General features: G+C 31.0%; 1 protein-coding gene across 3 annotated transcripts in view; it reads left to right on the forward strand.

The window, feature by feature from the left end:
* The window catches only part of LOC114329052 (probable ribonuclease ZC3H12C), a 184,130-nt gene that overhangs the window by 40,256 nt on the left and 118,255 nt on the right, over positions 1-25,619 (forward strand). For 2 of the 3 annotated variants that reach the window (XM_028278067.2, XM_028278068.2), the window contains exon 1: positions 14,896-15,301. The exons of the other annotated variant lie outside the window; for it this stretch is intronic. In XM_028278067.2, the coding sequence (XP_028133868.1) occupies positions 15,284-15,301 (18 nt within the window). In that variant the 5' untranslated portion in view covers positions 14,896-15,283. Of the gene's footprint in view, positions 1-14,895; positions 15,302-25,619 lie in introns of those variants that run through there. 3 annotated transcript variants of the gene reach the window in all.

The raw sequence follows: 25,619 nt of genomic DNA on the forward strand, positions 1-25,619 counted from the left end.
AAAACAGTATTTTTAACCAATCATGTTTATTGTTCAAAAAAGATATAATAAAAATGTGACTTATTAATTGCATTAACAAATATATTCAAATTCTTGCCAAAAACTAACAATTTGTAGATTATACTTATGGCTTTGGTATCTGGTTCGATGGTAACTTCTTGATAACGAATGGTACAGCTGTAGACTTGTAGACCTGGGCAGATGTTGTGGCCCTAGGTCGCTGCAACTAGAGATGTCGGGTGCTGCTGTCTGTTTGATGTATATTGTTGTCTTGCCTGATGAGTAGCATCACCGGTGATGAAGGCAGGTGGCTCCCGAAGGGAGAAAAGTGGTTTATTCCCAAAAACTATAAGATAAATACACATATCAATCATCAAGAAGAAAAACCAAAAACGAGCCTTTGCCAAACAATCGTAAAAAGTAGTTGGCCAAGGTAAATTAAATGGAGTCAAGATTGAATATTACTAGTTAAAATTTGATTCCTAAACGTGCATATAAGTAAATTAAAAAGATATATTTAAAACTAAAATATCAGAAGCCATGCTTTTAGATGGGAGGTTAGGTTAGATATAAAAAATATTAGAAAAACTGCTAGATGTAGAAATGTAATTAAAATATGATAATATGGATTCTTACCCCAAGAGAATATTAAGTCTGGAAATAGATGGGGCCTTATGGGCTCATCTCTTTAAATAGATTAATTTTTCCCTTCCATTCTCATTTTGTGTCAGCGGGTAGGGATGACGTGTCACTTTCATGACAGTGCGACGTAGGCAGTAGCAGGCATGTTCCGTATTAAGACAGATACTTACAGAGTAAGAATATACGGGGTACGTTCAGTATGATGATTTAGATTTTAGATGAAAATAGAGATAGGAAATAGAGGATAATAAAAGAGGGCGCCAAACAAGTTTTTAACGAAAAAGCAAGTTAAAACGAATAGAAGATAATTATTAATGAAATATTAAAGAAAATAAAGTAAAATAATTATTTAAAAATAAAATATCAAAGATGTGACGTTTGTAACGTTACAAAATTATTAAAAAAATGTTATATTTGTTCTACGAATTAAACACATTCCAAAATTTTGCAAAAATATCGTACATTTGCCAGAGTATTATTAGTCCAATCGTGAGAGATTTGACCTCTAAAAATCATACGAACCAGCTGAATTTTACTAAGAATATCAATTTTGGGACCCCAAAAAGATGCAAAGAAGATTGGAACTCCTACTCCCGGGCTTCCCCCTAAAACCCCACATAACAATCGTAAAAAATGGCAAAAATCGCGCAATTTTTCTTTAGCAACAGTATAGAAACTGACTTCATTTGCGACAAAATGCAAAAATTGGATACGAAAGCTGCTCTTTTCACCTTTAAAACGCATTTTAATTTTTGTCGATAGGGCACTCCCATCAAAAGATTTCGAATTTTTACCGTCTAGTTGATACACATTTAGGCACTCGAAATAAATTTTTTTAAATAAAATGTGTATCAACTCGATGATAAAAATTCGATATCTCTTGATCAGAGTATCGTATCGACAAAAATCAAAATGCATTTAAAAATAATTTACATATTTGTAAAATGTATATTGTAAACTATCTTACATTAAGCTGCTGAAATAACCAAGAGGTGAAGAAGATGAACTTTTTATATAAAATTAAATATAAATTATTAAGAATACTTATGACTATATTGAGTGAGTTATTTATTTTGTTCCACAAACTTTAGGAAAACTATTGTCGCCCCTTAATTATAATTTTCTAAATGTCTTTGCAGTTGAAAGTGAATATCGATCGTTAATGCATCGAGATGTATTGTATTTGAAACCAATTTATTTGATATTCAATATCCTTTAAGTTGATAAAGAACAAAGAGTAGTATTAATCAATCATGTTATTCAGTAAATCATGATGGTGTGACAGGGAAACAAGAGAATGCTCTTTCCTTAGACAGGCGAATAGAAAATAGAATCTGGGATGGGCTGAAGACGTCAATCTTACAAAAATCAAAAATCAAACCGTTTAAAATAAGAGTAAATCCTCGTAGCCCGATTCCGATCAAAGAACAATCTGACCCCAAAATAATAAACTAGGGATAAAAATTTGGAAATAGGTAGTTAAAATTGTTTATTATTATATAAGAAAAAGTTTCTACAAAGTAAAGAAACAATTCTACATCCCATCCATTTTACGAACATTGAGGGGAATACCCCCTTGTCGGGGGTGAAAAAATATACATTCAAAATAAGTCCGGAATTTTATAAAATGACTAATTCTAAGCAACTTTTGTTCTATAGAGTTTTTTCACTAAGTCAACACTTTTTGAGTTATTTGCGAGTGAATCATTTTTAACAAAAAAAAACATGTTTTGGACGACTTTTCGCAAATAACTCAAAAAGTAAGTATTTTATCAAAAAAATATTTGTAGCAAAAATATAGCTTATAAAATATTGAAAAAAGTGGTGTACAAAGTTTGTATATCCAGTATAAGCGGAATTGTGGCTAATGAAAAGTAGATTCTTATTCGTCAAATTAAAAATCGAATATTTCAACGCAAAATAGCCAAAAAAATGGAGCACTTTTCGGGGAAACTCATTACAACATTTTTAAAGCGTTTTAAAAAAGGTTTGTTTATGTTTTTTCTAAAAAACTTCTAGCATTAAAAGTAAGTGGGTTACGCTCAAAATATTGTTGGTAACTTTTATGTTTTGTTAAAAATAATCGCAAAAATCACCCCCTAATTAGCATCCCAAATAAAAGTAATCGTTATCGCTTCACAAGTTACTTTACTTATATTGTTTAAATGATCTATAAGTTTCATTGGTTCAAAGTGCTCATTTTTGAAAAAAATTCTATTTATAGTAATTTTTTTTTTATTTTGAAAAAAAAACCATTTTTTAAATAACTTAAAAATTATTAGTAATGCCAAAAATCGCAAAGGGTAATAAAATTTAAGTTTTGATTTTCTGAATATTTTGGATTTTTTGTTCTCCTGTTAGACAAAAATTGGTTATGCTATGTCTGTTCAAAATTTGCATACACTCGTGATTTGTGACTCGTTCAAGCCATTTTAACTACAGCGTTTTCAAAAATAAGCACTTTGAACCGATGAAACTTACAGATCATATAACGAATACATAATCAAAGTAACTCGTGAAGCGCTAACGATTAGTTTTATTTGGGATGCTAATTAGGGAGTGATTTTCGCGATTCTTTTTACCAAAACATAAATGGGACCAACAATATTTTGAACTTAACTAACATAATTTTAATGTTAGAAGTTTTTTTAAAAAACAAAAATAAACCTTTTCTTAAATACTTTAAAAAGGTGTAATGAGTTTTCCCTGAAAAGTGCTCCGATTTTTGGTTATTTCACGTTGAAATATTCGATTTGAAATTTGACGAAGAAGAACCTACTTTTCATTAGCTACAACTCTGCTTCTACTGGGTCTACAGACTTCATGCACACACCATTTTTTTCACTTTTTTATAAGCTATATTTTTGCTAAGAATATTTTTTTCGATAAAATACTTACTTTTTGAGTTATTTGCGAAATGTCGTCCAAAAACATGTTTTTTTTTTGTTAAAAATGAACATGTTCACTCGCAAATAACTCTAAAAGTATTGACTTGGTGAAAAAACTCTATAGAACATAAGTTTCTTAGAATTAGTCTTTTTATCCACATATTCTTGCTTCCGTACAGCCATGATGTGAACTTGTCAGATAGAGCTCATTGGTACCTCGGGCGAAAAACATTGGATATTTTATTCTTCCATGTTATAATTCACATCTTTGTCATATGTTCCGATGACGGATCAATTGTAAAGGGTTTTTATATATTTTTATATCATATATTTTTACTTTGGTGGTTAGCATGTAGATTCTAAGATTGCACTGATGATGATCGGTCAACCGATCGAAAACTAGTTCTGTCTTTGATGTAGCCCTGTATAGGGATTTTAACAAATATACCTTTTATAAAGGATTTTATGTTTTTGTAATGGTATACAGCCAACTACAGGAAATTTTTCCTCGTGGATTTCTTTTTATCCAATTCCGGATTATTTTGAATGTATATTTTTTCACCCCCGAGAAGGGTGTATTCCATTCAATGTTTGTAAAATGGAGGGGATGTAGAATTGTAAACTTTTTCTTATAGAATAATAGACAATTTCAACTAGCTATTCCCAAAACTTCCTCCTTCCTTTATTTTTTTTGAGGTTTTCGTAAAGTTTTGTGTGCTTTGATCGGGCTATCAATCAACGTCTTAATCTTATTATTTCAGTTATCTTTGTTGATATAATGTAGAAAGTAAAGGACATTTAGGTAATTTGTATGTTAACAGTACGCATACATCTAAAGAAAAAAAATAGTAGTTAACAATAATGTAGTTAACAATAAAACACTGAAAACGTTTGTTTTCAGTGTCGAATCCATCAATAATGTAGTTGTTTACCTTTCATAAGTTTCGTACAAAGTAGCCTACAATTGTTAGACTAATTAAAATTTAAATAATAAAGTAATTAAAATAATAAAGTAATATGGAACTAGGCAAATTATTATCATAAAAATATTGTTTTGTTTATTGTGCCAATGGAATGCGAGTATGCGAGAAACTGATTAACCCTTTCAGTCATGAATTATGAATATATTAGATTACAATTTGGTGCTTGTGGGTGGAAGTATATAAAGGGTGATTCATTTAGAAGTACTTTTTTCAAAAAGAAAAAACAATGAAAAAAAAGGAATTTTATTTGAAAATCTTTATTATCATACAAAAGAACAATTCTTTACAATTACATTTTGAAGATAATATGTTTACCGTGACTGTATACTGTGTTAATATCGAAAAAAAAAATGTATTTATTTATTTTTTTTTTTTTTTCGAAAAGAGTGGATCTTCTGCATGCTTGTCAAGAGCACATCGAGTGAAACGGTGACGACTCGGACGGTCGATTGACTTCAGATCTTGCATTAATTGTTTTTTGTATGCTTTTAAACCAAGATCCCTGCGTAAAATATGCCAAGTTGTTGCATACGACAAGCCAAGCTGTGCTCTAATTGTTCGCATGTTATCCCATAATGAAAACTTGGTTTCAAACTTACTGATAGTATAGCGAATTTTGCGTTCGGTGGGCCAAGTATGTGGACCATAAATTGCTCTAAGCGCACGAAACCCATTCCTCATAGATCGCTTATTTTCGTAATACAGCTGAATAATATATTGACGCTGTGCCTGGCTAAGTCTTTTCAGGATGAAAAGCAAACAATACTGAATAAAAACGCAATGTCAGGTGATACGATTCGTGCACGATCTCATCAAATCCCCACCAAAAAAGTACCTCTAAATGAATCGCCCTTTAGTACAAAGAAAGTACCTAGAATTTTGTACAAAGTGCCCTTTTCCAAATTATTTGAACTAAACTATTTGTCGAATCAACTGGAAATTGGGAAATGGTACTGGGGGACATACCCCAGTGCCTGGCGAGACGCCATGTTAACCTCCAAAACGGTTGTTCATGTCAACACCTTCTTATTATTTACAAACTTGTTTGTTGTCCCATATTGCCAGTGCCTGATGAAACGCCATGGTCCCGAACTGTTTAAAACTTAAAGCAGGAATCCATGATATATGAGTGACGAAATCTCAGCCAAAAGCTAGATCTCCACTGCCTTAAGGGTGGGGGGGTATGGTTTGAAATATTTAATTTTTTTATTACAGTGGGAAAAATGAAAGAATACCCATGAACAATCACATAAATCACTTATTTTGTATTTGCTGTCTTTTTCTATAAATAACAAACGTTTGTTATTGAAAAAGATAGCAAATACAAAATAAGTGATTGATGTGATCGTTCATGGGTATTCTTTCGTTTTTCCGACTGTATATCAAATAAAAGTGCATACTTTCAAGAATACTCTCTGAAAATTTCAGATTCGTCGGAGTAAAATTACCAGAGATACAGCGTGTTAAATAGCCCTACCTTCGACTCACTTTGCCGCGGCTTCGCGCCAGCAAGCTTGAGCGTAGTGAGAAACGTTAAACAACTGTTCGCATTCTCTTTTGTAGATTACTCCGCGATTCAAAAAACATATTCCAATGTGCATCACTTTACGATTTGGCAGACAAATAAGAAGATGAAGATGCAGTTGTCAAAACTTTAAACGCGTTTTGTTTGAAGGTGGACATTGTAACTGAAAAACTACTTGACCAATATACCTGAAATTTTGCATAGATTTTCTTTAGACATTTCATGAGGTAACGGCGTCGAGATATTTTTCGTTTTGTGCTTATTTTTTGTTCAACAATAATCAATCTGTTGATTTTTACAAAATGTTTACCAAAAATTTCGTATTTTTGACTTCTTAGTGATACCAAAAATTCAAAAATCATTAAAAATAAAAAAAACTCGACGTTGTTACCTCGTGAAACTCATAAACTAATTAAATCTTTTTGAATTTGTTGTTTCGTATGATCCAGTGACACGTTCTGATGTCCACCGCAAAATCCATTTTTATTGAGCTGCCTGTCAAAAGTTGTCACCAATGGCTTATTTTTCAATATTTTGGATAGAATTTTTTTTTAAATATTCTTTGAATTGTACTTAATATGTTTATTTAATTTAAAAATGAAATAATTCTACCATAGCTTCGAAAAAAATTCACCAAATTGTGCTTGATATGTTGATTTCAAACCATACCCCACCCCCCTTAATAATATCGTTAAGCAGGCAATTTGATTTAATTTCGCTCTCGGAGAATATCACACAAATAAAAACTTTAATTTTGCTAGCGACAACACCCAAGGCAAATAAATGATTGGATTTTGTTTATTCAAATCGGCGAGACACTATGTATTTTTCGCCGAAGTTTAAGATGTAATTGGAATGTTTATAACAAACAAACAATAATAATAATTTAGAATAACAAACTACCGTTACTTGTGAGTCGCATATTAAATCTTTATATAGAGAATGAGAATTGAAATACGTGAATTCAAACTTATAGGATTTTTGAATCGTTACACTGGTTAGAATCTCAGAACCTGGTACAAAATCTGTGCAGCTCTTACGCGCTGCTGCAGATCAAATAAAGATTGCCATGATGATCGCCAAAATTCGTCACGGACACGGATAGGCACATCCAGAAGAAGAATTTGATTTGCATAATTTTTCCATTCGTCGAATTATTTTCCTTGATTCCATTTATGTCGTTTTTTGGCAAATCCTTTATGTAGTGCTTTTTCCCCATGTTTTAATACAGACCAGACTAATCTGTAAAAAACGTGTATTTTTGGATGTGAGAGGTGGCATTCGTATTTTTGCAGATAAAGTTAGGTGACACTTTCAGTAATAATAATTGACTTATGCTCCTTCTCAAATATGCCCGAAACATTAATAAAAAAATTAAAATATTTAAAAATTTCGAAAAACATCGATTTTTTTCTGCTTTCTATGCTTATAACTTTAATATTCTTTTTCTCGTGATCATCTTTCACTGCGTCACAGTTTTTCGATTTCTTTCTAACGCATTAAATTGTATATGACAGAAAAAAGGCACGTCGGTGATTACTTTGGTAATTATTCTAGTTCGGTGATTATTCTAGTTGTCGATAGATGGCGCCATAATAAAAAAAATATTTTTTTTTAATTAGATAATAATATTACAAATATAATCTGTATAATTTATAAGACGATACAAATCAAAGAAAATACCATTTTATAAATGCAAGAAACACATTTGATTTGTTTTTATTCCAAATTGAAAATAAAATGTGACAACTGTCAGATTTAACTAAAATGTCATGTTAGAATAAATGTCATAAATGTGTATTAATCACGGACTTACCCTTTTTCCTATCATTTGTTACGCACTGAAAAATGCTCATGAAAATGACAATACCACTCGTTTTGGAACAAAGTCGTACAGAAATAAAATAAAGATAATTGAATTTTGTATGATATACGACTGGTCAAAAATGTCTTAAGGTATTACCTTTTCTGCAATATAGGAATAAATACAAAATAAGGGGGCAAAATACGCCTGTTGTTATTTAATGTTTCTTAACCACTTTGGTGACACTTAGAACCTTAGTAATTCGCTTAGAAAATTCTTATAACTTACTTAAACGGTCTACCAAATTTCATTAAAATCGACCTAATAGATTTTGCATAATAAATTTGCAATGTAAATGTTTTTAAAAAAGTTCAAATTTTTTAAAATCCTTCTGAACAAAAAGTACAAGACCATTTAGAAGTTGGCTAATTTTTTTACATATAAAGAGGTGCTCCACCTATCTAATACACTTTACAGAATTAAAATCGGATTATTTAATGTTTTAAAAGTACAGCAATGTTTTAAAAGTATAAACAATTTTTTGGCTTATTAACAAATAGCTTTGTTTAATAATAAAAAAATTAATTTTTAGCAATGCAAATAATTGAAACCGGTATAATTTGACTAAACTTTCAAATGCTGTCATCAGAATTGCTATTTTATTTTTTAATCAAAAGTTATTCTCGTTCAAAAATTGCAATTTTTCTATTTTTTGTAAGTTCCACCGCGTTTATTTCGAAAACTATTCATCCTACGAAAAAACTTGTAAGAACATTTTTTGCCTAGAATACTCAAGAAATACAGAAAAAAAAAGAAATGTTTTATTTTGCGAAAAATCGATGTTATGTAATTTCTCAAGTTCTTTGTTTATAACAATCTTATCGACATCCGGATCAACTGTTACCCAAAAAAGTCGTATTCTACGGGTCAAAATACATAAAAAAACTTGGGTAAGTCCATCTAAATAAAGGAGCCCGTAGCACCCCTCCTGGACACAGCACTAATTTGTTTATAAGCCAAAAATCTGTTTATAACTTTAAAACATTGCTGAGGCTGCTTAAATAATCTGATTTCAATTCTGTAAAGTGCATTATATAGGTGGAGTGCTTCTTTATATGTAAAAAAATTGACAAATCTTTGTATGTTCTAGTTTTTGTTGTGCAAGATTTTAAAAATTTTTAATTTAAAAAAAAAAGTTTAGATTGCAAAATTATTATGCAAAATCTAGTAAGTCAATTTTAATGAAATTTGGTGGCTGGCTTTAGTACATTACAAAAATTTTCTAAGCGAATTAGGAAGGTTCCAAGTGTAACCTAAGTGATGGAAAAACATTGCATAAGGACATGCTTGTTTTGCCCCCTATTTTATATTTATTGCTATTTTGCAGCACGGGTGTTAAATTAAGACTTTTTAACCAAGCGTATCTGATAGAAAATTTAATTATCTTTGTTTTATTCCTATACGACTTTGTTCCAAAATGAATCGTTTTAAAGTTATAAGCAAAGAAAGTAGAAAAAAAAACGAATTTTTTTGAAATTTTTAAATATTTTATTTTGTTTTTATTAATGTTCCGGGCATATTTGAGAAGAAGCATAAGTCAATTATTATTAACGAAATTATCACCTAACTTTATCCGCAAAAATCCGAATGCCACCTCTCACATCCAACTAAAAACAGATTCTTCCTGGTCTAATAAATGTATTTATTTAAATTAAAACTGCCTGTAAAATGCAATTCTGCATTACAGAAATATTTTTTTGAAATCTTTAGAAACATGCATGCCGTCAAAATATTTACGCTAATGTCGACCATAAATTTTCTTATTTTAGAATGAAAAATATTTGTGTGAGAGCAGGGTGCATGAATGGTATGTTATTAAATGACGTTGCACGTTCCAATAAAATATCGATTGGTAAAAGTATTGGCATGTAGAATATTTCCAATGTTTAAGGATCTTAGACAAAGTCTGGGGAAAACATTAGTAAGAACGGGATACGTGAAGTGGTAATAGGTACTTTTTAGTCTTCTTTTATTAAACTAGTAAAGCCATGTAAAAAGTATACTTTTGACATGGGATTTTGTGGCACTTGCTGTTAGATAAATTTCGTTAGGATTGGATTAATAGTTTTTGCATATCTACCTAACAATTTTTCAATCCGGGGTCCGAAAAAAAAAATTGTAAATTTGCAAAATAATGCTGGGTCCAAAAGGCTCAAGCCTCAAGTTTCGGCGACTTTTCCGAATTTCTCGACTTATATAGAAAAATCCAGAAAAAGAAATAATACGGATGACCGAGGAAACACTTAAGGTTAACGGAGAACAGAAGGATTATTAAAACAAGATACGCTGAGATACATAGAGAAATACAAAAGAAAATAAGTGAAGCAAAGGAAAATTGGTTGAATGAGAAATGCTGCGAAATAGAAAATCTGCAAGAATTACTCGCAAAACAAACATGCGAACATGAAGAAACTTTAAGATGAAAAACTCGAGCCAAAAATGTCAGAAGAATCAGACAGCGGACCAATGATATAATAAATGAAGAGCTATTAAACGCGTTCAAAATAGCGATGAGCTTAAAAATTTCAATTATCTCAGATTACAGTGGATCAATTTTAATCAATTTTTTTTTAAATTGAGGTCCCGTGAGTTAAAACTTTCAAATATGATAGATAATTGTAAAAGAGTAGAATTATTTATTTTCCATTTTTTTTCGCATAAATGAATATTCACTTGCAAAATTACGGTTTTTTAAATTTTTTTCTTTCATTAAGATTACAATATCAATTATACAGGATGTCCCGAAAAGATTGGTCATAAATTATACCACACATTCTGGGGTCAAAAATAGTTCGATTGAACCTAACTTACCTTAGTACAAATGTGCTCATAAAAAAAGTTACAGCCCTTTGAAGTTACAAAATGAAAATCGATTTTTTTCAATATATCGAAAACTATTAGAGATTTTTTATGGAAAATGGACATGGGACATTCTTATGGCAGGAACATTTTAAAACCAAATTATAGTGAAATTTGTCCACCCCATAAAAATTTTATGGGGGTTTTGTTCCTTTAAATCCCCCCAAACTTTTGTGTACGTTCCAATTAATTTACTATTGTGGTACCATTAGTTAAACACGTTTTTAAAACTTTTTTGCCTCGTAAGTATTTTTTTCGATAAGCCAGTTTTTATCGAGATGCAGCTTCTTTTTTAATATATTTACATAAAAATGTTATGGGGGTTTTGTTCCTTTAAACCCCCCAAATTTTTGTATACGTTCCAATTAAACTATTATTGTGGTATCATTAGTTAAACACATTGTTTTTAAAACTTTTTTGCCTCAAGTCTTTTTTTAACAAGTCACCTTTTATCGGGATGTGGCTTCTTTTTCAAAATCTACCTAAAAATGTAAATTATAAATAAATTTTCAGATCATTAACAGGTCTCTATAATGATACTTAACCATATACAAATATGTATGTGGTGGATTCAACAAATATTCAAAATATGTCGATAAACACTGGCTTATCGAAAGTACTAAGAGGCAAAATAGTTTTAAAAACACTGTTTAACTAATGATGTCACAATAATAATTTAATTGAAACGTACATAAAAGTTGGGGGGGGGGTTAAAGGAACAAACCCCCCATAAAATTTTTATGGGGTGCACAAATTTCACTTTAATTTTTTTTTAAGATGTTGCCCCCATTTTCAATAAGAAATCTCTAAGAGTTTTCGATGTATTAAAAAAAAATCGATTTTCATTTTGTAACTTCAAAGGGCTGTAACTTTTTTTTGTGTGCACTATTGTATATAGGTAAGTGAGATTAAATCAACCTATTTTTGACCCCAGAATCTGTGATATAATTTATTACCAATCTTTTCGGGGCACCCTATATAACTAGTGTTTTTTTATAAATTAATGTAAATATGTATGATATATTTTTTTAAAGTCTATTTTTTAAATCTTTAAATCTCATATAAAAGTTACTCTATTTGTTTATTACCTTAAAAATTGTACAGTTTGAAAAATTCCATACGCTCTCCTATTCCAAGTACCTATTTCAATGATTCGAATTTTATATGAAAGTTTGAATGCCCTTTCATATGTAAACAAAATTTCAAGTATTTCAGGTATTTCTTTTGGCTCTGCGTAATTTTGAAAATTAACGACCTTTTTCAAAAGTTTAGATTGCAAAATTATTTTATGAACTTACTTGATCGATTGCGCTGAAATTTTGTGTAGTATTTTTTTATGTTACAAATATTTTCTGGGTAAATTGTGGCTTAAATACCTTTAAAAAGTAATTGAAAAACATTTTTTATTGATTGACCCTTTGATTGACCCTTTTTTAAATCGTTTTTGCTAATTTTACAATAATATTTTTTTTAATTTGCAATAAATTCTATATTGTAGGAAATTTAATTGCAAAACTTTTTATCTTCACACTTTTTTTTAAAATGCATAGCTGCCGAGGTATAGCAACGAAAATAAGAAAAACATTTAATTTTCCAACTTTTTTTTTACAAATTGTTCAATAAAAAAATTTACCCCTCCTTTGGAAATGTCCGCATATTTAATCATTGCTAATAATATTTTGAACAGATTAAAGCAAAAACATAGGATTATTATACTACGATTTCCCCAACCCAAAACATATATCGACTGATCTATAAGTGTATTTTGACGCTTCGATTTCCGATTCGGAAACCGTATGTACCGAAGTGGAAATCGAAACGACAAAATTAACTTATTTTAAATAATTGATGGATTCGACCGTTACTTGATGGAAGTTCATTTTATCTAACAATAAAACACTGAAAACGTTCGTTTTCTATACTTCCACAAAATTTATTATAACTATGTGACTACAGCTGTTTCGGCAGAGTGCCTTTCTCAAGTGATTTAGTTTACTATGGGTTTGCCTTTTTAAAGTCTTTAACTGAAGAGGTTGAGGAGTGGGGAGCTGTTTGTCTCGAGTTGGTCATTCAGAATTATATCTGTATTTTTTAATTTATTAATTTCCATAGATTCTAATAAAGATAGCTTAAGGCCTTTATTTTGAATATGCAGAATTTGAAACTCTTCATTAAAAGAATGATTATGATCTAGAATACAAGGTGAAGTGCGTATGTGGAAGTGTCTGTTTTGCTATTGGACAGTCACCACAAGTTAGTTTGTAGACACACACCACTGTGTAGTTGTTTTCTCTTTCGGCTCTTTTTGGTCTTAATATATTTGCTTAAGTTGTTGTTAGTTCTGAAAGCTGGTGTTAGTCCTTTCTTTTTTATGTATCTGGCTATTTTTGTTGTTATCTTGCCAGTATATGTTATAGAGCAGAAAGTACTGGATTCTTTCTGTGGTGGTGGATAGACTAATTTCAGGGCTTTCTTATGGAGTTTTTGGTTTAAAATTGTATTAATTGTTTGTCGTTATAGCCATTGTTTACTGCTATTTGTTTAATGACGTTCAGTTCTATTTCGAAGTTATTTTTTGACATGGTAATTTCTGTCAGTCTATGTATCATGCTATGGTAGGCTGCTAATTTGTGTTGTGTAGGATGGGATGATGAATTGTGTATAGTTGTGTCAATATGGGTAGGTTTATGATATACGGAGAACTCATGTTTGTTGTGTAGTCTGGTAATTGTTACATCTAGAAAGTTTATGGACTTGTTTCTGTTTTGTTTCTATTGTAAACTCAATATTACTATGAAGTGAATTAATGTATGCTACAGGAACTAACAGGCAACTTGACCAATTTCTATCATACATTAATTCACGTCATAGTAATATTGAGTGTATAATAGAAACAGAACAGAATAAGTCCATAAACTTTCTAGATGTAACAATTACCAGACTACACAACAAACATGAGTTCTCCGTATATCATAAACCTACTCATACTGACACAACTATACACAATTCATCATCCCATCCTACACAACACAAATTAGCAGCCTATCATAGCATGATACATAGACTGACAGAAATTCCCATGTCAAAAAATAAATTCGAAATAGAACTGACCATCATTAAACAAATAGCAGTAAACAATGGCTATAACGAACAAACATTTAATAAAATTTTAAACCAAAAACTCCATAAGAAAGCCCTAAAATTAGTCTATCCACCACCACAGAAAGAACCCAGTACCTTCTGCTCTATCACATATACTGGCAAGATAACAACAAAAATAGCCAGATACATAAAAAAGAGAGGAATAACACCAGCTTTCAGAACTAACAACAACTTAAGCAAATATATTAAGAACAATAAGAGCCGAAAGAGAAAATAACTACAGAGTGGTGTCTACAAACTAACTTGTGGTGACTGTCCGAAAACTTACATCGGTCAAACTGGCAGAACCTTTGACAAACGGATAGCAGAACACAAAAGGGCTTTCAACAATAGAAAAACAGACACTTCTACATACGCACTCCACCTTCTATTCTAGATCATAATCATTCTTTTAATGAAGAGTTTCAAATTCTGCATATTCAAAATAAAGGCCTTAAGCTATCTTTATTAGAATCTATGGAAATTAATAAATTAAAAAATACAGATATAATTCTGAATGACCAACTCGAGACAAACAGCTCCCCACTCCTCAACCTCTTCAGTTAAAGACTTTAAAAAGGCAAACACATAGTAAACTAAATCACTTGAGAAAGGCACTCTGCCGAAACAGCTGTAGTCACATAGTTTATTTAGTAGTAAATTTTGTGGAAGTATAGAAAACAAACTTATTTTAAACCAAAATTGTGGTTAATGTCCAGTAAAAATGGTAATTTGCTTCACTATAGGAAATGTAGATATGTGTATTACACGTATTGTTTATTAATTTTTTAAACTATATAATTCCCGATTTAATGAAGACACGCTGGATGGTAAGGTGCTTTACATCCTTTATCTATAGTAGCATCATTCTAAAAAGTAGCTACATCTACAGCCTGAAGCTCTACCATGTACCACCCACTACATCCAAAGTGAAGTCGAGTGAGGAAGAGAGAGCAATTTTGAATTTCATTGATATCGTAGTAGATAGAGTAATCATTGGGAATCTCGTCTCGAACTCCGACTTGAGTTACTGCTAGCGACTTGGCCGAATTTCTCGAGCTCGGGTCTCGACTTGTAATATACGTTCTCTCACCGTATCGGGCTGTGTTTAGCGTTTCGGTTCAGTGTCGCAACTTAACGGATACAAAACTAGGTACATGAAAACTTAAATAAACATCCGGTTCGAAATTTCGAGGTGATTCAGGTGATTGTAAGCGCGATGTTTAATTATGGCGCCTTTAGTTTCTCTGTGATTCCATTTAACGAAAACTTAGTTTAATTTTTATTTGCGGTTTTGTGTTTGTATTAGTGATGGTTTTCTGTGGTGGTGACAAGCTGTCCAGATGGACATGCTGATCGTGTTCGATTGTTTTGCCGAGATATGACAGTTATTGGAGAGGTAAATTTTGTGTTTTTTTATAAAATTTGTCATGCAGAAATGATATCGCTCTAATAGTCCAAGTAATGAAGCTTGAAATAGGACAAAACCTCGCAATTTTTACAGAATGAATCGATTTGCTTGAAAATTTGAGAATAATTAGTGGATAGTCCAAGGATCAAAATCTATATGATGCCGAAAGGCGCTTTTACCATGGGAGGGGTTGCCACCTCATCTCGGGGGTGGAAATTTTTAATTATATTTTGACTACAAAAGTTGGTAAAAACATTCATTCTAAGCAAAAAAAATATCTATACATTTTTTTGATAAAATTAATAGTTTTCGATTTATTCGCTATCGAAAGTGTTAGTTTTATATCGAAAAAATCAATGTTTTTAATAAGTTTTCTGCTCATAACTCCAAAAGGTTTGGTTTAACGAAAACAACTTTTCTTAACAAAAATGTACCTTTTAAAAAAATAAACGGCTTTTTTATTTTCTTCAAGACCAATAATAATCGAGCTATATTTTATTATATGTTGGCTCTTCTTCGTCAAATGCTAAATATTGTAGTTTCAAAGTGAAAAGAAGGGAAAACTATGCATTTTTCGAGGATAACTTGTTCAAACTAATTTAAAGTATTTAAAAATATCTATCTCCAGAAATAAAAAAAGTCTCTAGCTCAAAAATTAAGTGACTTATAATGAAAAGAATGTCAGTCCCTATTTTTTTCAGCGAAAAAGTAATCGAAAGCAACCTCCTAATCATCACCCTAATTAAAATTAGTTATTGACCTTATTTGGTCTTCGTTATTTATGTATTGTTAATAGGTTTTAGAAGTTTAAACGGTTTAGAATGATCAGTTTAAAAAAAAATAGTTAAAAGCTAATAACGAGTTTGTGTAGTTTGGAAAAAAATGGCCTTTTTTCAGAATATGAAGATTAACATCAGAGATACGAAAAAATGTTTAAATATGAAATTGTAGCTTATTTAATTCCCAAGAAACTGGTTTGCAAAAATTTTTTCTACGGCAAAAATTGAGTGAGCTATTGACAATTAAAACTTGTAATAATATGCAAAAACCACCTTTACCAACCCTTTCAAAGTCACCTCTTTTTGCGACTGAGGATTTTAGAACGATTTAATAGGCTTATATATCTTGTAAAAACCTACAAAACTCTTTTTTAACAAACTTTCTAAGATAAATAATAAAAAAGTTACGGTTAAAAAATCAATATATTTTTTGTAAAAAAAAGGAGAAATCCAATTGGAAGCATAATAATGTAAGTTAGCGGTGTTTTTAGTCATTGGCCTTATTCATTCGTCTTTATTTATGTATTATTAATAGATTATAGAAGTTTCACTGGCTTAGAATGATTAGTTTTTAATAAACTGGAGTTAAAAGCGAATCACGAATTTTTGTAGTTTGGTAAAGAATGCCATTTTCTTAAGAATAGAAAGATTAACATCAGAGATACGAAAAATGTTTAAATACGAAATTGTGGGTTATTTAATTCCCCAGAATTTGGTTTGATAAAATTTTTACTACGGTAAAAATTGAGTGAATCGTAAATGAGTATTATCGAAAAACATTGATTTTTTCGATACAAAACTAACATTTTCGATAGCTAATAAATCGAAAACTATTAATTTTATCAAAAAAATGTATAGACCATTTTTTGCTTAAAATGAACGATTTTGTCAACTTTTGCGGTCAAAATATAATAAAAAATTTCCACCCCCGGGATGGGGTGGTAACCACCCCCATGGTAGAAGCGCCTTTCGGCATCATATAGATTTTGATCCTTGGACTATCTACTAATTATTCTCAAATTTTCAAGCAAATCGATTCATTCTGTAAAAATTGCGAGGTGAAAAGCTTCGGTTCCTGTAATATAAAATAATACGTAGAATTAAAATTTATTCGAGATTATTACTATTGATTACAGATTCATATTCAATAAAAAGTATTGTAGATAGTCCAGAAAGCCCTGCGCATCCGCTAGGAAAAATATTCCGATTAGGATTTTTTGCACAATCTTACTCAAAAAGGACCCCTTTTAACAAATTTCCATGTTGCCAGGACCAAAAGTGGGTCAAAAATTTTTTAAACGTTTTTTTTTGTTTTTTTCCTAAAATTGTTTTTTTGCATGGAACAAAGTTTTTTTTAGGTTTTTTGGATCATTCCAAACAGAAAAGGTCTTTAGTGACTTTTCTCTAAAGTTGTTAGTTTTTGACATATAAGCGATTAAAAATTGAAAAATTGCGAAATCGGCCATTTTTAACCTTCAAAAACTATGTGAAAAACTTAAAATTTGAAAGTGCCAAGGTAGGTAGATATTCTTTAAACATCGATTGATGAAATCCCGAAGAGTTTTTTGCAATACAGTATTCAAAACTACTTTGTTTTTTAATTTCTAATCACGCGTGCGCGACACTATTTTCCACCGTTGCATGTGTATACAGTATGGTGCAAATGAAAGGAATAAATTCGTTATTTCGTAAACCGGCGACTTTAAGAAAAGAACCCGAAACAGGTCGATTTTTATTTTTAAGTTATGATATTGTGGCATATATGGTACTTATACTAGTGACGTCATCCGTCTGGGCGTGATGACGTAATTGATGATTTTTTAAATGAGAATAGGGGTCGTGTGGTAGCTCATTTGAAAGGTTTTTCAATGCTCTATTCAATAATGTAAACATTTACATAATTATTTATACAGGGTGTCCAAAAAATTTTTATTAAATTAAATCATTTGACAAAAAAAGAAGTAGAAGGACACCCTGTATAAATAATTATATAAATATTTATATTATTGAATAGAAAATTGAAGAACCTTTCAAATGAGCTAGCACACGACCCCTATTCTCATTTAAAAAAATGATCGATTACGTCATCACGCCCAGATGGATGACGTCACTAATATACCATAGATGCCACAATATCATAACTTAAAAATTAAAATCGACCTGTTTCGGGATTTTTCCTTAAAGTCGCCGGTTTACAAAATAACGAATTTATTCCTTTCATTTGCACCATACTGTCGGTGGAAAATAGTGTCGCGCACGCTTGATTAGCAATTAAAAAGCAAAGGAGTTTTGAATATTATATTGCAAAAAACTCTTCGGGATTTCATCAATCGATGTTTAAAGAATATCTACCTACCTTGGCAACATTCAAATTTTCAGTTTTTCACATAGTTTTTGAGGGTTAAAAATGGCCAATTTCGCAATTTTTCAATTTTTAATCGCTTATATATCAAAAACTATCAACTTTAAAAATTTTTGACCCACTTTTGGTCCTGGCAACATGCAAATTTGTTAAAAGGGGTCCTTTTTGAGTAAGACTGTGCAAAAAATCCGAATCGGAATATTTTTCCTAGCGGACGCGCAGTGGCTTTCTGGACTAAGAAGGAAAATGATGTATTTAAATTATGGTGGATGCGGGGTCAAATATACTGCTCATTTTTTCTTAAAATATGTATATGAGTGATCATTTTTTTGCACCGTACCTCGCTTAGTTTGAATGCAATCGACATTTTTAATAGTGCTCATTTTAAAGGTCTTTTCAATCAGTACAAAAATGTTTTCAGCATTATACCCGTAAAATCGATCATTTTTCTGTTATTTCAAATTGACAGCACCGATTCGATCATTCACAAAAATAAAGTCTTCTTTCACCTACCCTATCTCGCTTTGTATTGCAACAAGAAGATTTCTGAAAAAAACAAATCTCTTTTTTATAAGCTGCAAAAATATTTTACACTTTTTTTCGTTATATGCAGAGTTTTTAAGTTATTTGAAAAAACTGAATAACTCAAAAAGTATTGAGTTTTCAAAAAAATGTATACTTAGAACATTTTTTGCTTACAACTAGGTTACTTAGGACTCCCAGGGTTATTTTGACCAAAAAAATTTCTACTTTCCAAAAAGGGGTGAGAATTTTGTTTCTTCAGCTATCTCAATATGTGTCACTTTTCTGTAAGTCTTTATATACGCTGTCCTTCTATATCTTTCTTGGTCTACCTTTTCTGCTTTTTTGTTTTGGTTTTCGTGCTAGTACCGTTTATAGGCATCGCATTCTTTCCTTTCCCATTCTTTCAATGTGTCCTAAATATCGTATTTTCTGCGCTTTATTTGCTCATCTTACTCATCTCTCTTGCTTACAGTAAGTAGGTAACGCCCCTAAATTGGCCCTGTCAAATGCCTTTTTATGGTCCACCCGAATTATTAGTAGAAATATGTAGTTTTGTTTTATTATTAGATGAAATGTTTAAATTTGTATAACGGACTCCCCTTGTTGGGTAAATTGACCCTTCCATCTATTTCACGTGTCGTGACGATTTTTCGTTTTACTATAGAAAAAAATGAAATGACGTATGGCGCAGAAGATATAATTTTGAACTCTACGCAGCTTACAAAGAACCCGACGTCATAACATCTATAAAGATCGGACGTCTGCACTGGATGGGCCATGTTGAACGGATGTTGGAGACTGAAACACCAAAACATAATATAATGAGACAGACACCAGTAGGGAGAAGGTCAAAATGAAAACCCAAACTTAGATAAATGGAACAAGATCTGAAAACACTTGAGATTACCAATTGGAAGAACAAAGCAAGGAACAAAACAGGAAGGCGTGAAATCCTAGAACAAGCCAGAACCCAAAAAGGGTAGTCGAGCTACTGATGATGATGATAGAAAAAAATGAATACAACGTCACCATAAAAGCATCACTTCAAAAAATCGATTGCTAGTCATTATCTCCAAAATTATTTTTTCAAATGGGTCCCATTTAAACCTTACATATTGATAAGTAATACTTTACGTCAATGAGTTTGTTTTTAATGGTTTTGGATGTCAATAAGTTTATAGGTCGTGTGTTCTGAAATTATTTCTTCGAGTAGACGATAGACAGTTAGCTCCATTGCCGCATTGCTTTTGATAATGTCTGCCACAGTTACAGACGAAACGTCAGGACTAAATAATTCCAGACTACGCCCCATAAACCCGAAAACAAGTACCATTACCAACGCTCGTTAGGCTTTGTACACATGAGTTTTCCTTGGTAACTTGAAAGGCGGCGTAAGGTTAGAGCAGGTAAAACAGGTAAAACGCGACGTTAGCGCTGACAAAACGCCTTCATGTGTACAAAGCCTTAGCATGTGAGCGGTCTGAAATAAAATGTAACTATGTAGTTGTAATCGCGCGTTATCAAAACGCGCGTTAAGCGCTTGTCATGTGAACGTGGCCTTACAATACTTAACGTGTTTACATTTCACCGAAGTTTCTACATGTTTGTGTTTTTGTACGTGTGTTTTTGTCGTTTACAATTTTTTTATATCCCTCATTAATTATACAAAACCATCTGTCATAATGCTGAATAAAATGTAGGAAAACGGATTTAGATAATATCTATTTGCTGAGTCATGGTAGAAATTGACCGTAAATTAATAATACTAAGTTATAAATGTCAATAATATAAATAGTGTACTTTTTTTACGCAAAATGGAATAACTTTTATTCTTTTATGTCTGAAACTTGCTACAATTTATTTTATTTAAATGGATTAAATGCAAGAATGTTAGATGAATAATTTTTTTATACTGTTATTATCAGTTATTTATTATTTATCTCATTCTTTACTGTTGAAATAACTTGTCTTTGTAAATTCTTACTAAGTAGTCCATCTGTTTTGAGATTGACGTTGAGAGGTGACTTATATTTTTTTGCAAAAATTGCGTGGAATTAACTCATATAATAATAATTGAGTTATCCTCCCACTCAAAAGATCCGGAACATTGTTTAAATAATCAAAATGTCAAAAAATGAAGGAAAAATTCGATTTTTTTCTTCGTTTTTTGATTATAACTTTAAAAGTATTCATTTCCGAGAAAAGTTGCGCTGGCATAAAAGTTGCGTAATTAAAGTTCCTACAATATAGGATTGGTTAAAAATTTTAAAAATTGTCACCCTTGTTGCAAAATAGCAATAATTGCGAAAAACCCATAAAAAAACAAGTATTCGCATTTTACGTCTTTCAACCATTTATGCTACACTTAGGACCTTCGTACTTCACCCAGAAAAACTTTATGATATAAAAAACAATACTGTAAATTTCATTAAGATCGGTTGAATAGATTTTGCAAAATAAATTTTGCAATCTAGCTTTCGCAAAAGAAATGCATTTTTTCAAAATGTTGCAGGACTGAAAATAATGCAGATAGCAAGTCAAAATTTTGTTTACATATAGAAGAATACTGTTCATTTTATTTGCAACTTGCAAAATTAAAATCGGTTAAATACCACGGCGCCAGGAATTTTTTTAAATAAACATTAATTTTTGGTGCTACGCGCAGGACGGCGGATACGTTTGCTCTGATTGGGCATTCCAGTGACCTGTCAAAAATTTCTACCATTCTCTATCTAATATATTATTTTCTTACTCTATATTTTGTTGTATTTTAATATTTTAATTCCACAAAAATCAAACTAATTTGATTATTGTTTGTGAAATATTGTTTAAACAATTGCATATGTTTAAAAATAATAAACTTTTATTCTCTAAGTTAAAATATATGAACAAAGAAAGTTTTTTCTAAAAAAAAGTATTATTTCAAAGGACAGAGTAAGTTTGTGTTTTTATTTTGCAATAAACAAATTTATTTATTTATATCGAAATGTACTATAAAAATTAAAATTTATCAATCATTATCAAAGGTCATTAGAATGCCCAATCAGAGCAAACGTATCCTCTGTAACGCTTGTAGCATCAAAAATTAATGTTTATTTAAAAAAATTCCTGACGCCGTGATAGTCAACTGATTTTAACTTTGCAAATTGCAAATGAAAGGAGCAGTATTCTTCTATATGTAAAAATTCTTTTAACTAGCTATCTGCTTTATTTTCCGTCCTGCAACATTTTGGAAAAATGCATTTCTTTTGCGAAAGCTAGATTGCAAAATTTATTTTGCAAAATCTATTCAACCGATCTTAATGAAATTTACAGTATTGTTTTATTATATCATCAAGTTTTTCGGAGTGAAATATAAAGGTCCTAAGTGTAGCATAAATGGTTGAAAAACGTAAAATGCGAATACTTGTTTTTTATGGTTTTTTCGCAATTATTGCTATTTTGCAACAAGGGTGACAATTTTTAACCGATCCTATATTGTAGGAAATTTAATTATGCATCTTTTATGTTTGTGCAACTTTTCTCGGAAATGAATACTTTTAAAGTTATAATCAAAAAACGAAGGAAAAAATCGAATTTTTCCTTAATTTTTTGACATTTTGTTTATTTAAACAATGTTACGGGCCTTTTTGAGTAGGAGGGTAACTCAATATTATTATATGAGCAATTTTCAAGCAATTTTTGCAAAAAAATATGAGTCCCCTCTCAACATCCAAATATACTTACTAATATTTTTACAGATGCGCCCTGGTCTGAAGTAGCACATAAACAAAAATGAAATTGAGAAAAAAGAAAAAAAGCTAAACCAGAAATATTAAATGAATTGAATAGAATGAAGTCATGAACAATTTGCCAGAAAGGGCGCCACTTTTTTATTTCTTCGAAAGACAAAGAAGCTCTTAAAACCAACATAAATATAAAAACAAATAACAAGAAACAATTAGACTTACAAAAATTGGAATAAATCCTTTGTAAAAGGTATAAAATTTATTAAAATCCCTAAAGGGCTACATCAGAACAAAACGTTTTCGATTTTATTACAAAATCATCATCAGTGTAAGACCTAAAAGTAAGTATAACCTATTTTATTAATGTAAAATTGATATTTAAATTCTGACTAAGGTTTAAAACAAGTGGTTTGAAATGTAAACTCAAATTTTTTTGCATCCCACATGTTGAGAATTTAAATACCTTACCTTAGGGCATTATTCCTGTTGCCTTTTGCCCATCACAAGGCATTTTAAGTAAATATGCATCTGTAAAGCATACATTTTATATTTGAAGGGTTATTACCCCTATATTTCTTTGGTGGCTCAGCTAGCATCCAGACTGTGAGTATAACCACTTGTTTTAAACCTTAGTCAGAATTTAAATATCAATTTTACATTAATAAAATAGGTTATACTTACTTTTAGGTCTTACACTGATGATGATTTTGTAATAAAATCGAAAACGTTTTGTTCTGATGTAGCCCTTTAGGGATTTTAATAAATTTTATACCTTTTACAAAGGATTTATTCCAATTTTTGTGATTGATGGTATACAGCCAACTACAGGAAAACTTTTCTTTCCTTGTGGATTTAATTAGACTTACCTTGTATATGTGTCCAGCAAACACGTTAAAAGTATTTATATGTGCCCCAAGAGAAAAAAAGATATTTATTATTTTTCTCTTTTATTACTCTCTATTCGACATACAAATTCGGTGTTGAATGTAAAGGCACGTATCCACTACGTTGGCGCTCCACGCTGCTGTAACTGCTCCACATATTGTATACGGGACCATTATCTTTACATACTGGTCGCATTGCAAATAGAAACGATTTTCTTTCTATTCGTTTTAAACGTTTTAAACTGTTGGCATTCATCTCCTCAGGTAGGCTGCAGCTTTTGCCTATGGATGTGCTATTCGTTACCCTTTGGTCCTTGGGGTCTTCTAACATTATTGTCCCAAACTGGAAGTATTGCCCCTGTAGTTATTATTTCCCAAGTTAACTTGCTCCTTTTCTAATTTGGTTGCACCAAGCCATCATATAATATTCAGAAATACATATTTACGGTTGTCTTTTATTTTCCCTTAGAATTGGACCGCGTTATGCATAACTCGACCAAGCGCCACTTTTACCTTTTTGAGAAAAATGAATTTAAGTTTATGGCGTTCTGAAAAATCTATTTAACATTTTAAAAATTTGATTTTTAGATATATTTTTAAAAACGGTAAAATGAATTTTGTTGTATTATTATTTAAAGTTTTAAAATTATATTTTAGCTGATATAGACAAAAATGGCGTTTGGTCGCGTATTGCTTTTTTCGTTATTAACATTTTAATAATTTGCATAAGTCGTTTACTAAACAAAACTGTCGCTTGGGAGGTTTATGCGAATTAAAACATGTGGTTTATAGAATATTTTTATTGTTTTATGACAAAACTACATTGCAAAACTAAACATAACAACAGTGTTGTATCATAAGATAGTTACTATCTTATAAAACTGTAGTCTGATATAAAAACAAAATTGGTATAAGACCTTACTAAAGTTCATCATCTTCAAGATCAAAATCAAGAGGTCCATTTAACCCATCTATATCATCTTCCATATTTGGATCACCAGTCAATTTTTTGTAAAACTCTTTGGCATCTTTTGGAATAAGGCTAAGCAAAAATTTTAGATCCTCAAGTTTTTTATCTGGTATTGGCTTCCCATCTGGCCATAGCAGCACAAGTGATTCTTTAAAATTTTGATAAAGTTCTGATGATGGTCTTCCTCGTTTCTTTTGTAGACTTATCTCATGAGCTTCTTCGTGGAAAGAATATTTAACAAAAAGTTTTTCGCGGCATTCTTTTCTGAGTTCAATCTCTTTGAATTTAAGCCAATTAATTTTATTATTAAAGATATCCACTTTTCTATTGACGACTCTTTTTTCCAAATTACAAGTACCGAAAAAGTGTTCCTTCTTCATTTTGTGAACGATTAGAGGATTTTTTTTTCGGCACGAACTCATTACATTCATGTAGTCTACCGGTGAATACATTCTTTGTTGGAATTTTAAGGCGCATTCAATGTCACCAAAATCTGTATCATTTGGCAAAAAACTATGGCCAGATGTAAGGAAACGTAAAGTGATTCTTTCCAGTAAAGGATGCACATCAAAAATGGCATTTAACATCAAAACTATTTTAATGTTTCGGTTCTGCCCTCCACAGCTGTCCGACCACAAAATTAAATGTTTACATGCCTCCATATCTCTAGCTTTCAACACATGTCTAAATAAACAAGAGCCAACTTCTTGGGCCCCTCTGCCGGCTTCGCCTTCTAACCACACATAACAATGGCCTTTATTATGTTTAGCTGTATGTATACCTAGATTATAAAGCCAAAGTTGGCGTTTGTAAAAAACTACATTTGTAGGTATACGGGGAAGAGGCAGTGTTTTTTCCATATCAAAACACAATACTTCAAGTTGTTCGTCAAATTTTGCACGCTTTCTGTCTGCATTTAAAGCTTGTCTTGCTTCTTCAGCGGAATCGATGTGGTTATCTCTCTCAGTTTTATATTTAACTTGTTCTTCTGTGGCGCTGTTGTTTATTAGAATTTCTAATTTGTCACAAAGGTTACAAGTGTCTTTTTTCAGTGGTTT

Source organism: Diabrotica virgifera, chromosome 7, assembly GCF_917563875.1.
Source record: "Diabrotica virgifera virgifera chromosome 7, PGI_DIABVI_V3a".
Taxonomy (NCBI): domain Eukaryota; kingdom Metazoa; phylum Arthropoda; class Insecta; order Coleoptera; family Chrysomelidae; genus Diabrotica; species Diabrotica virgifera.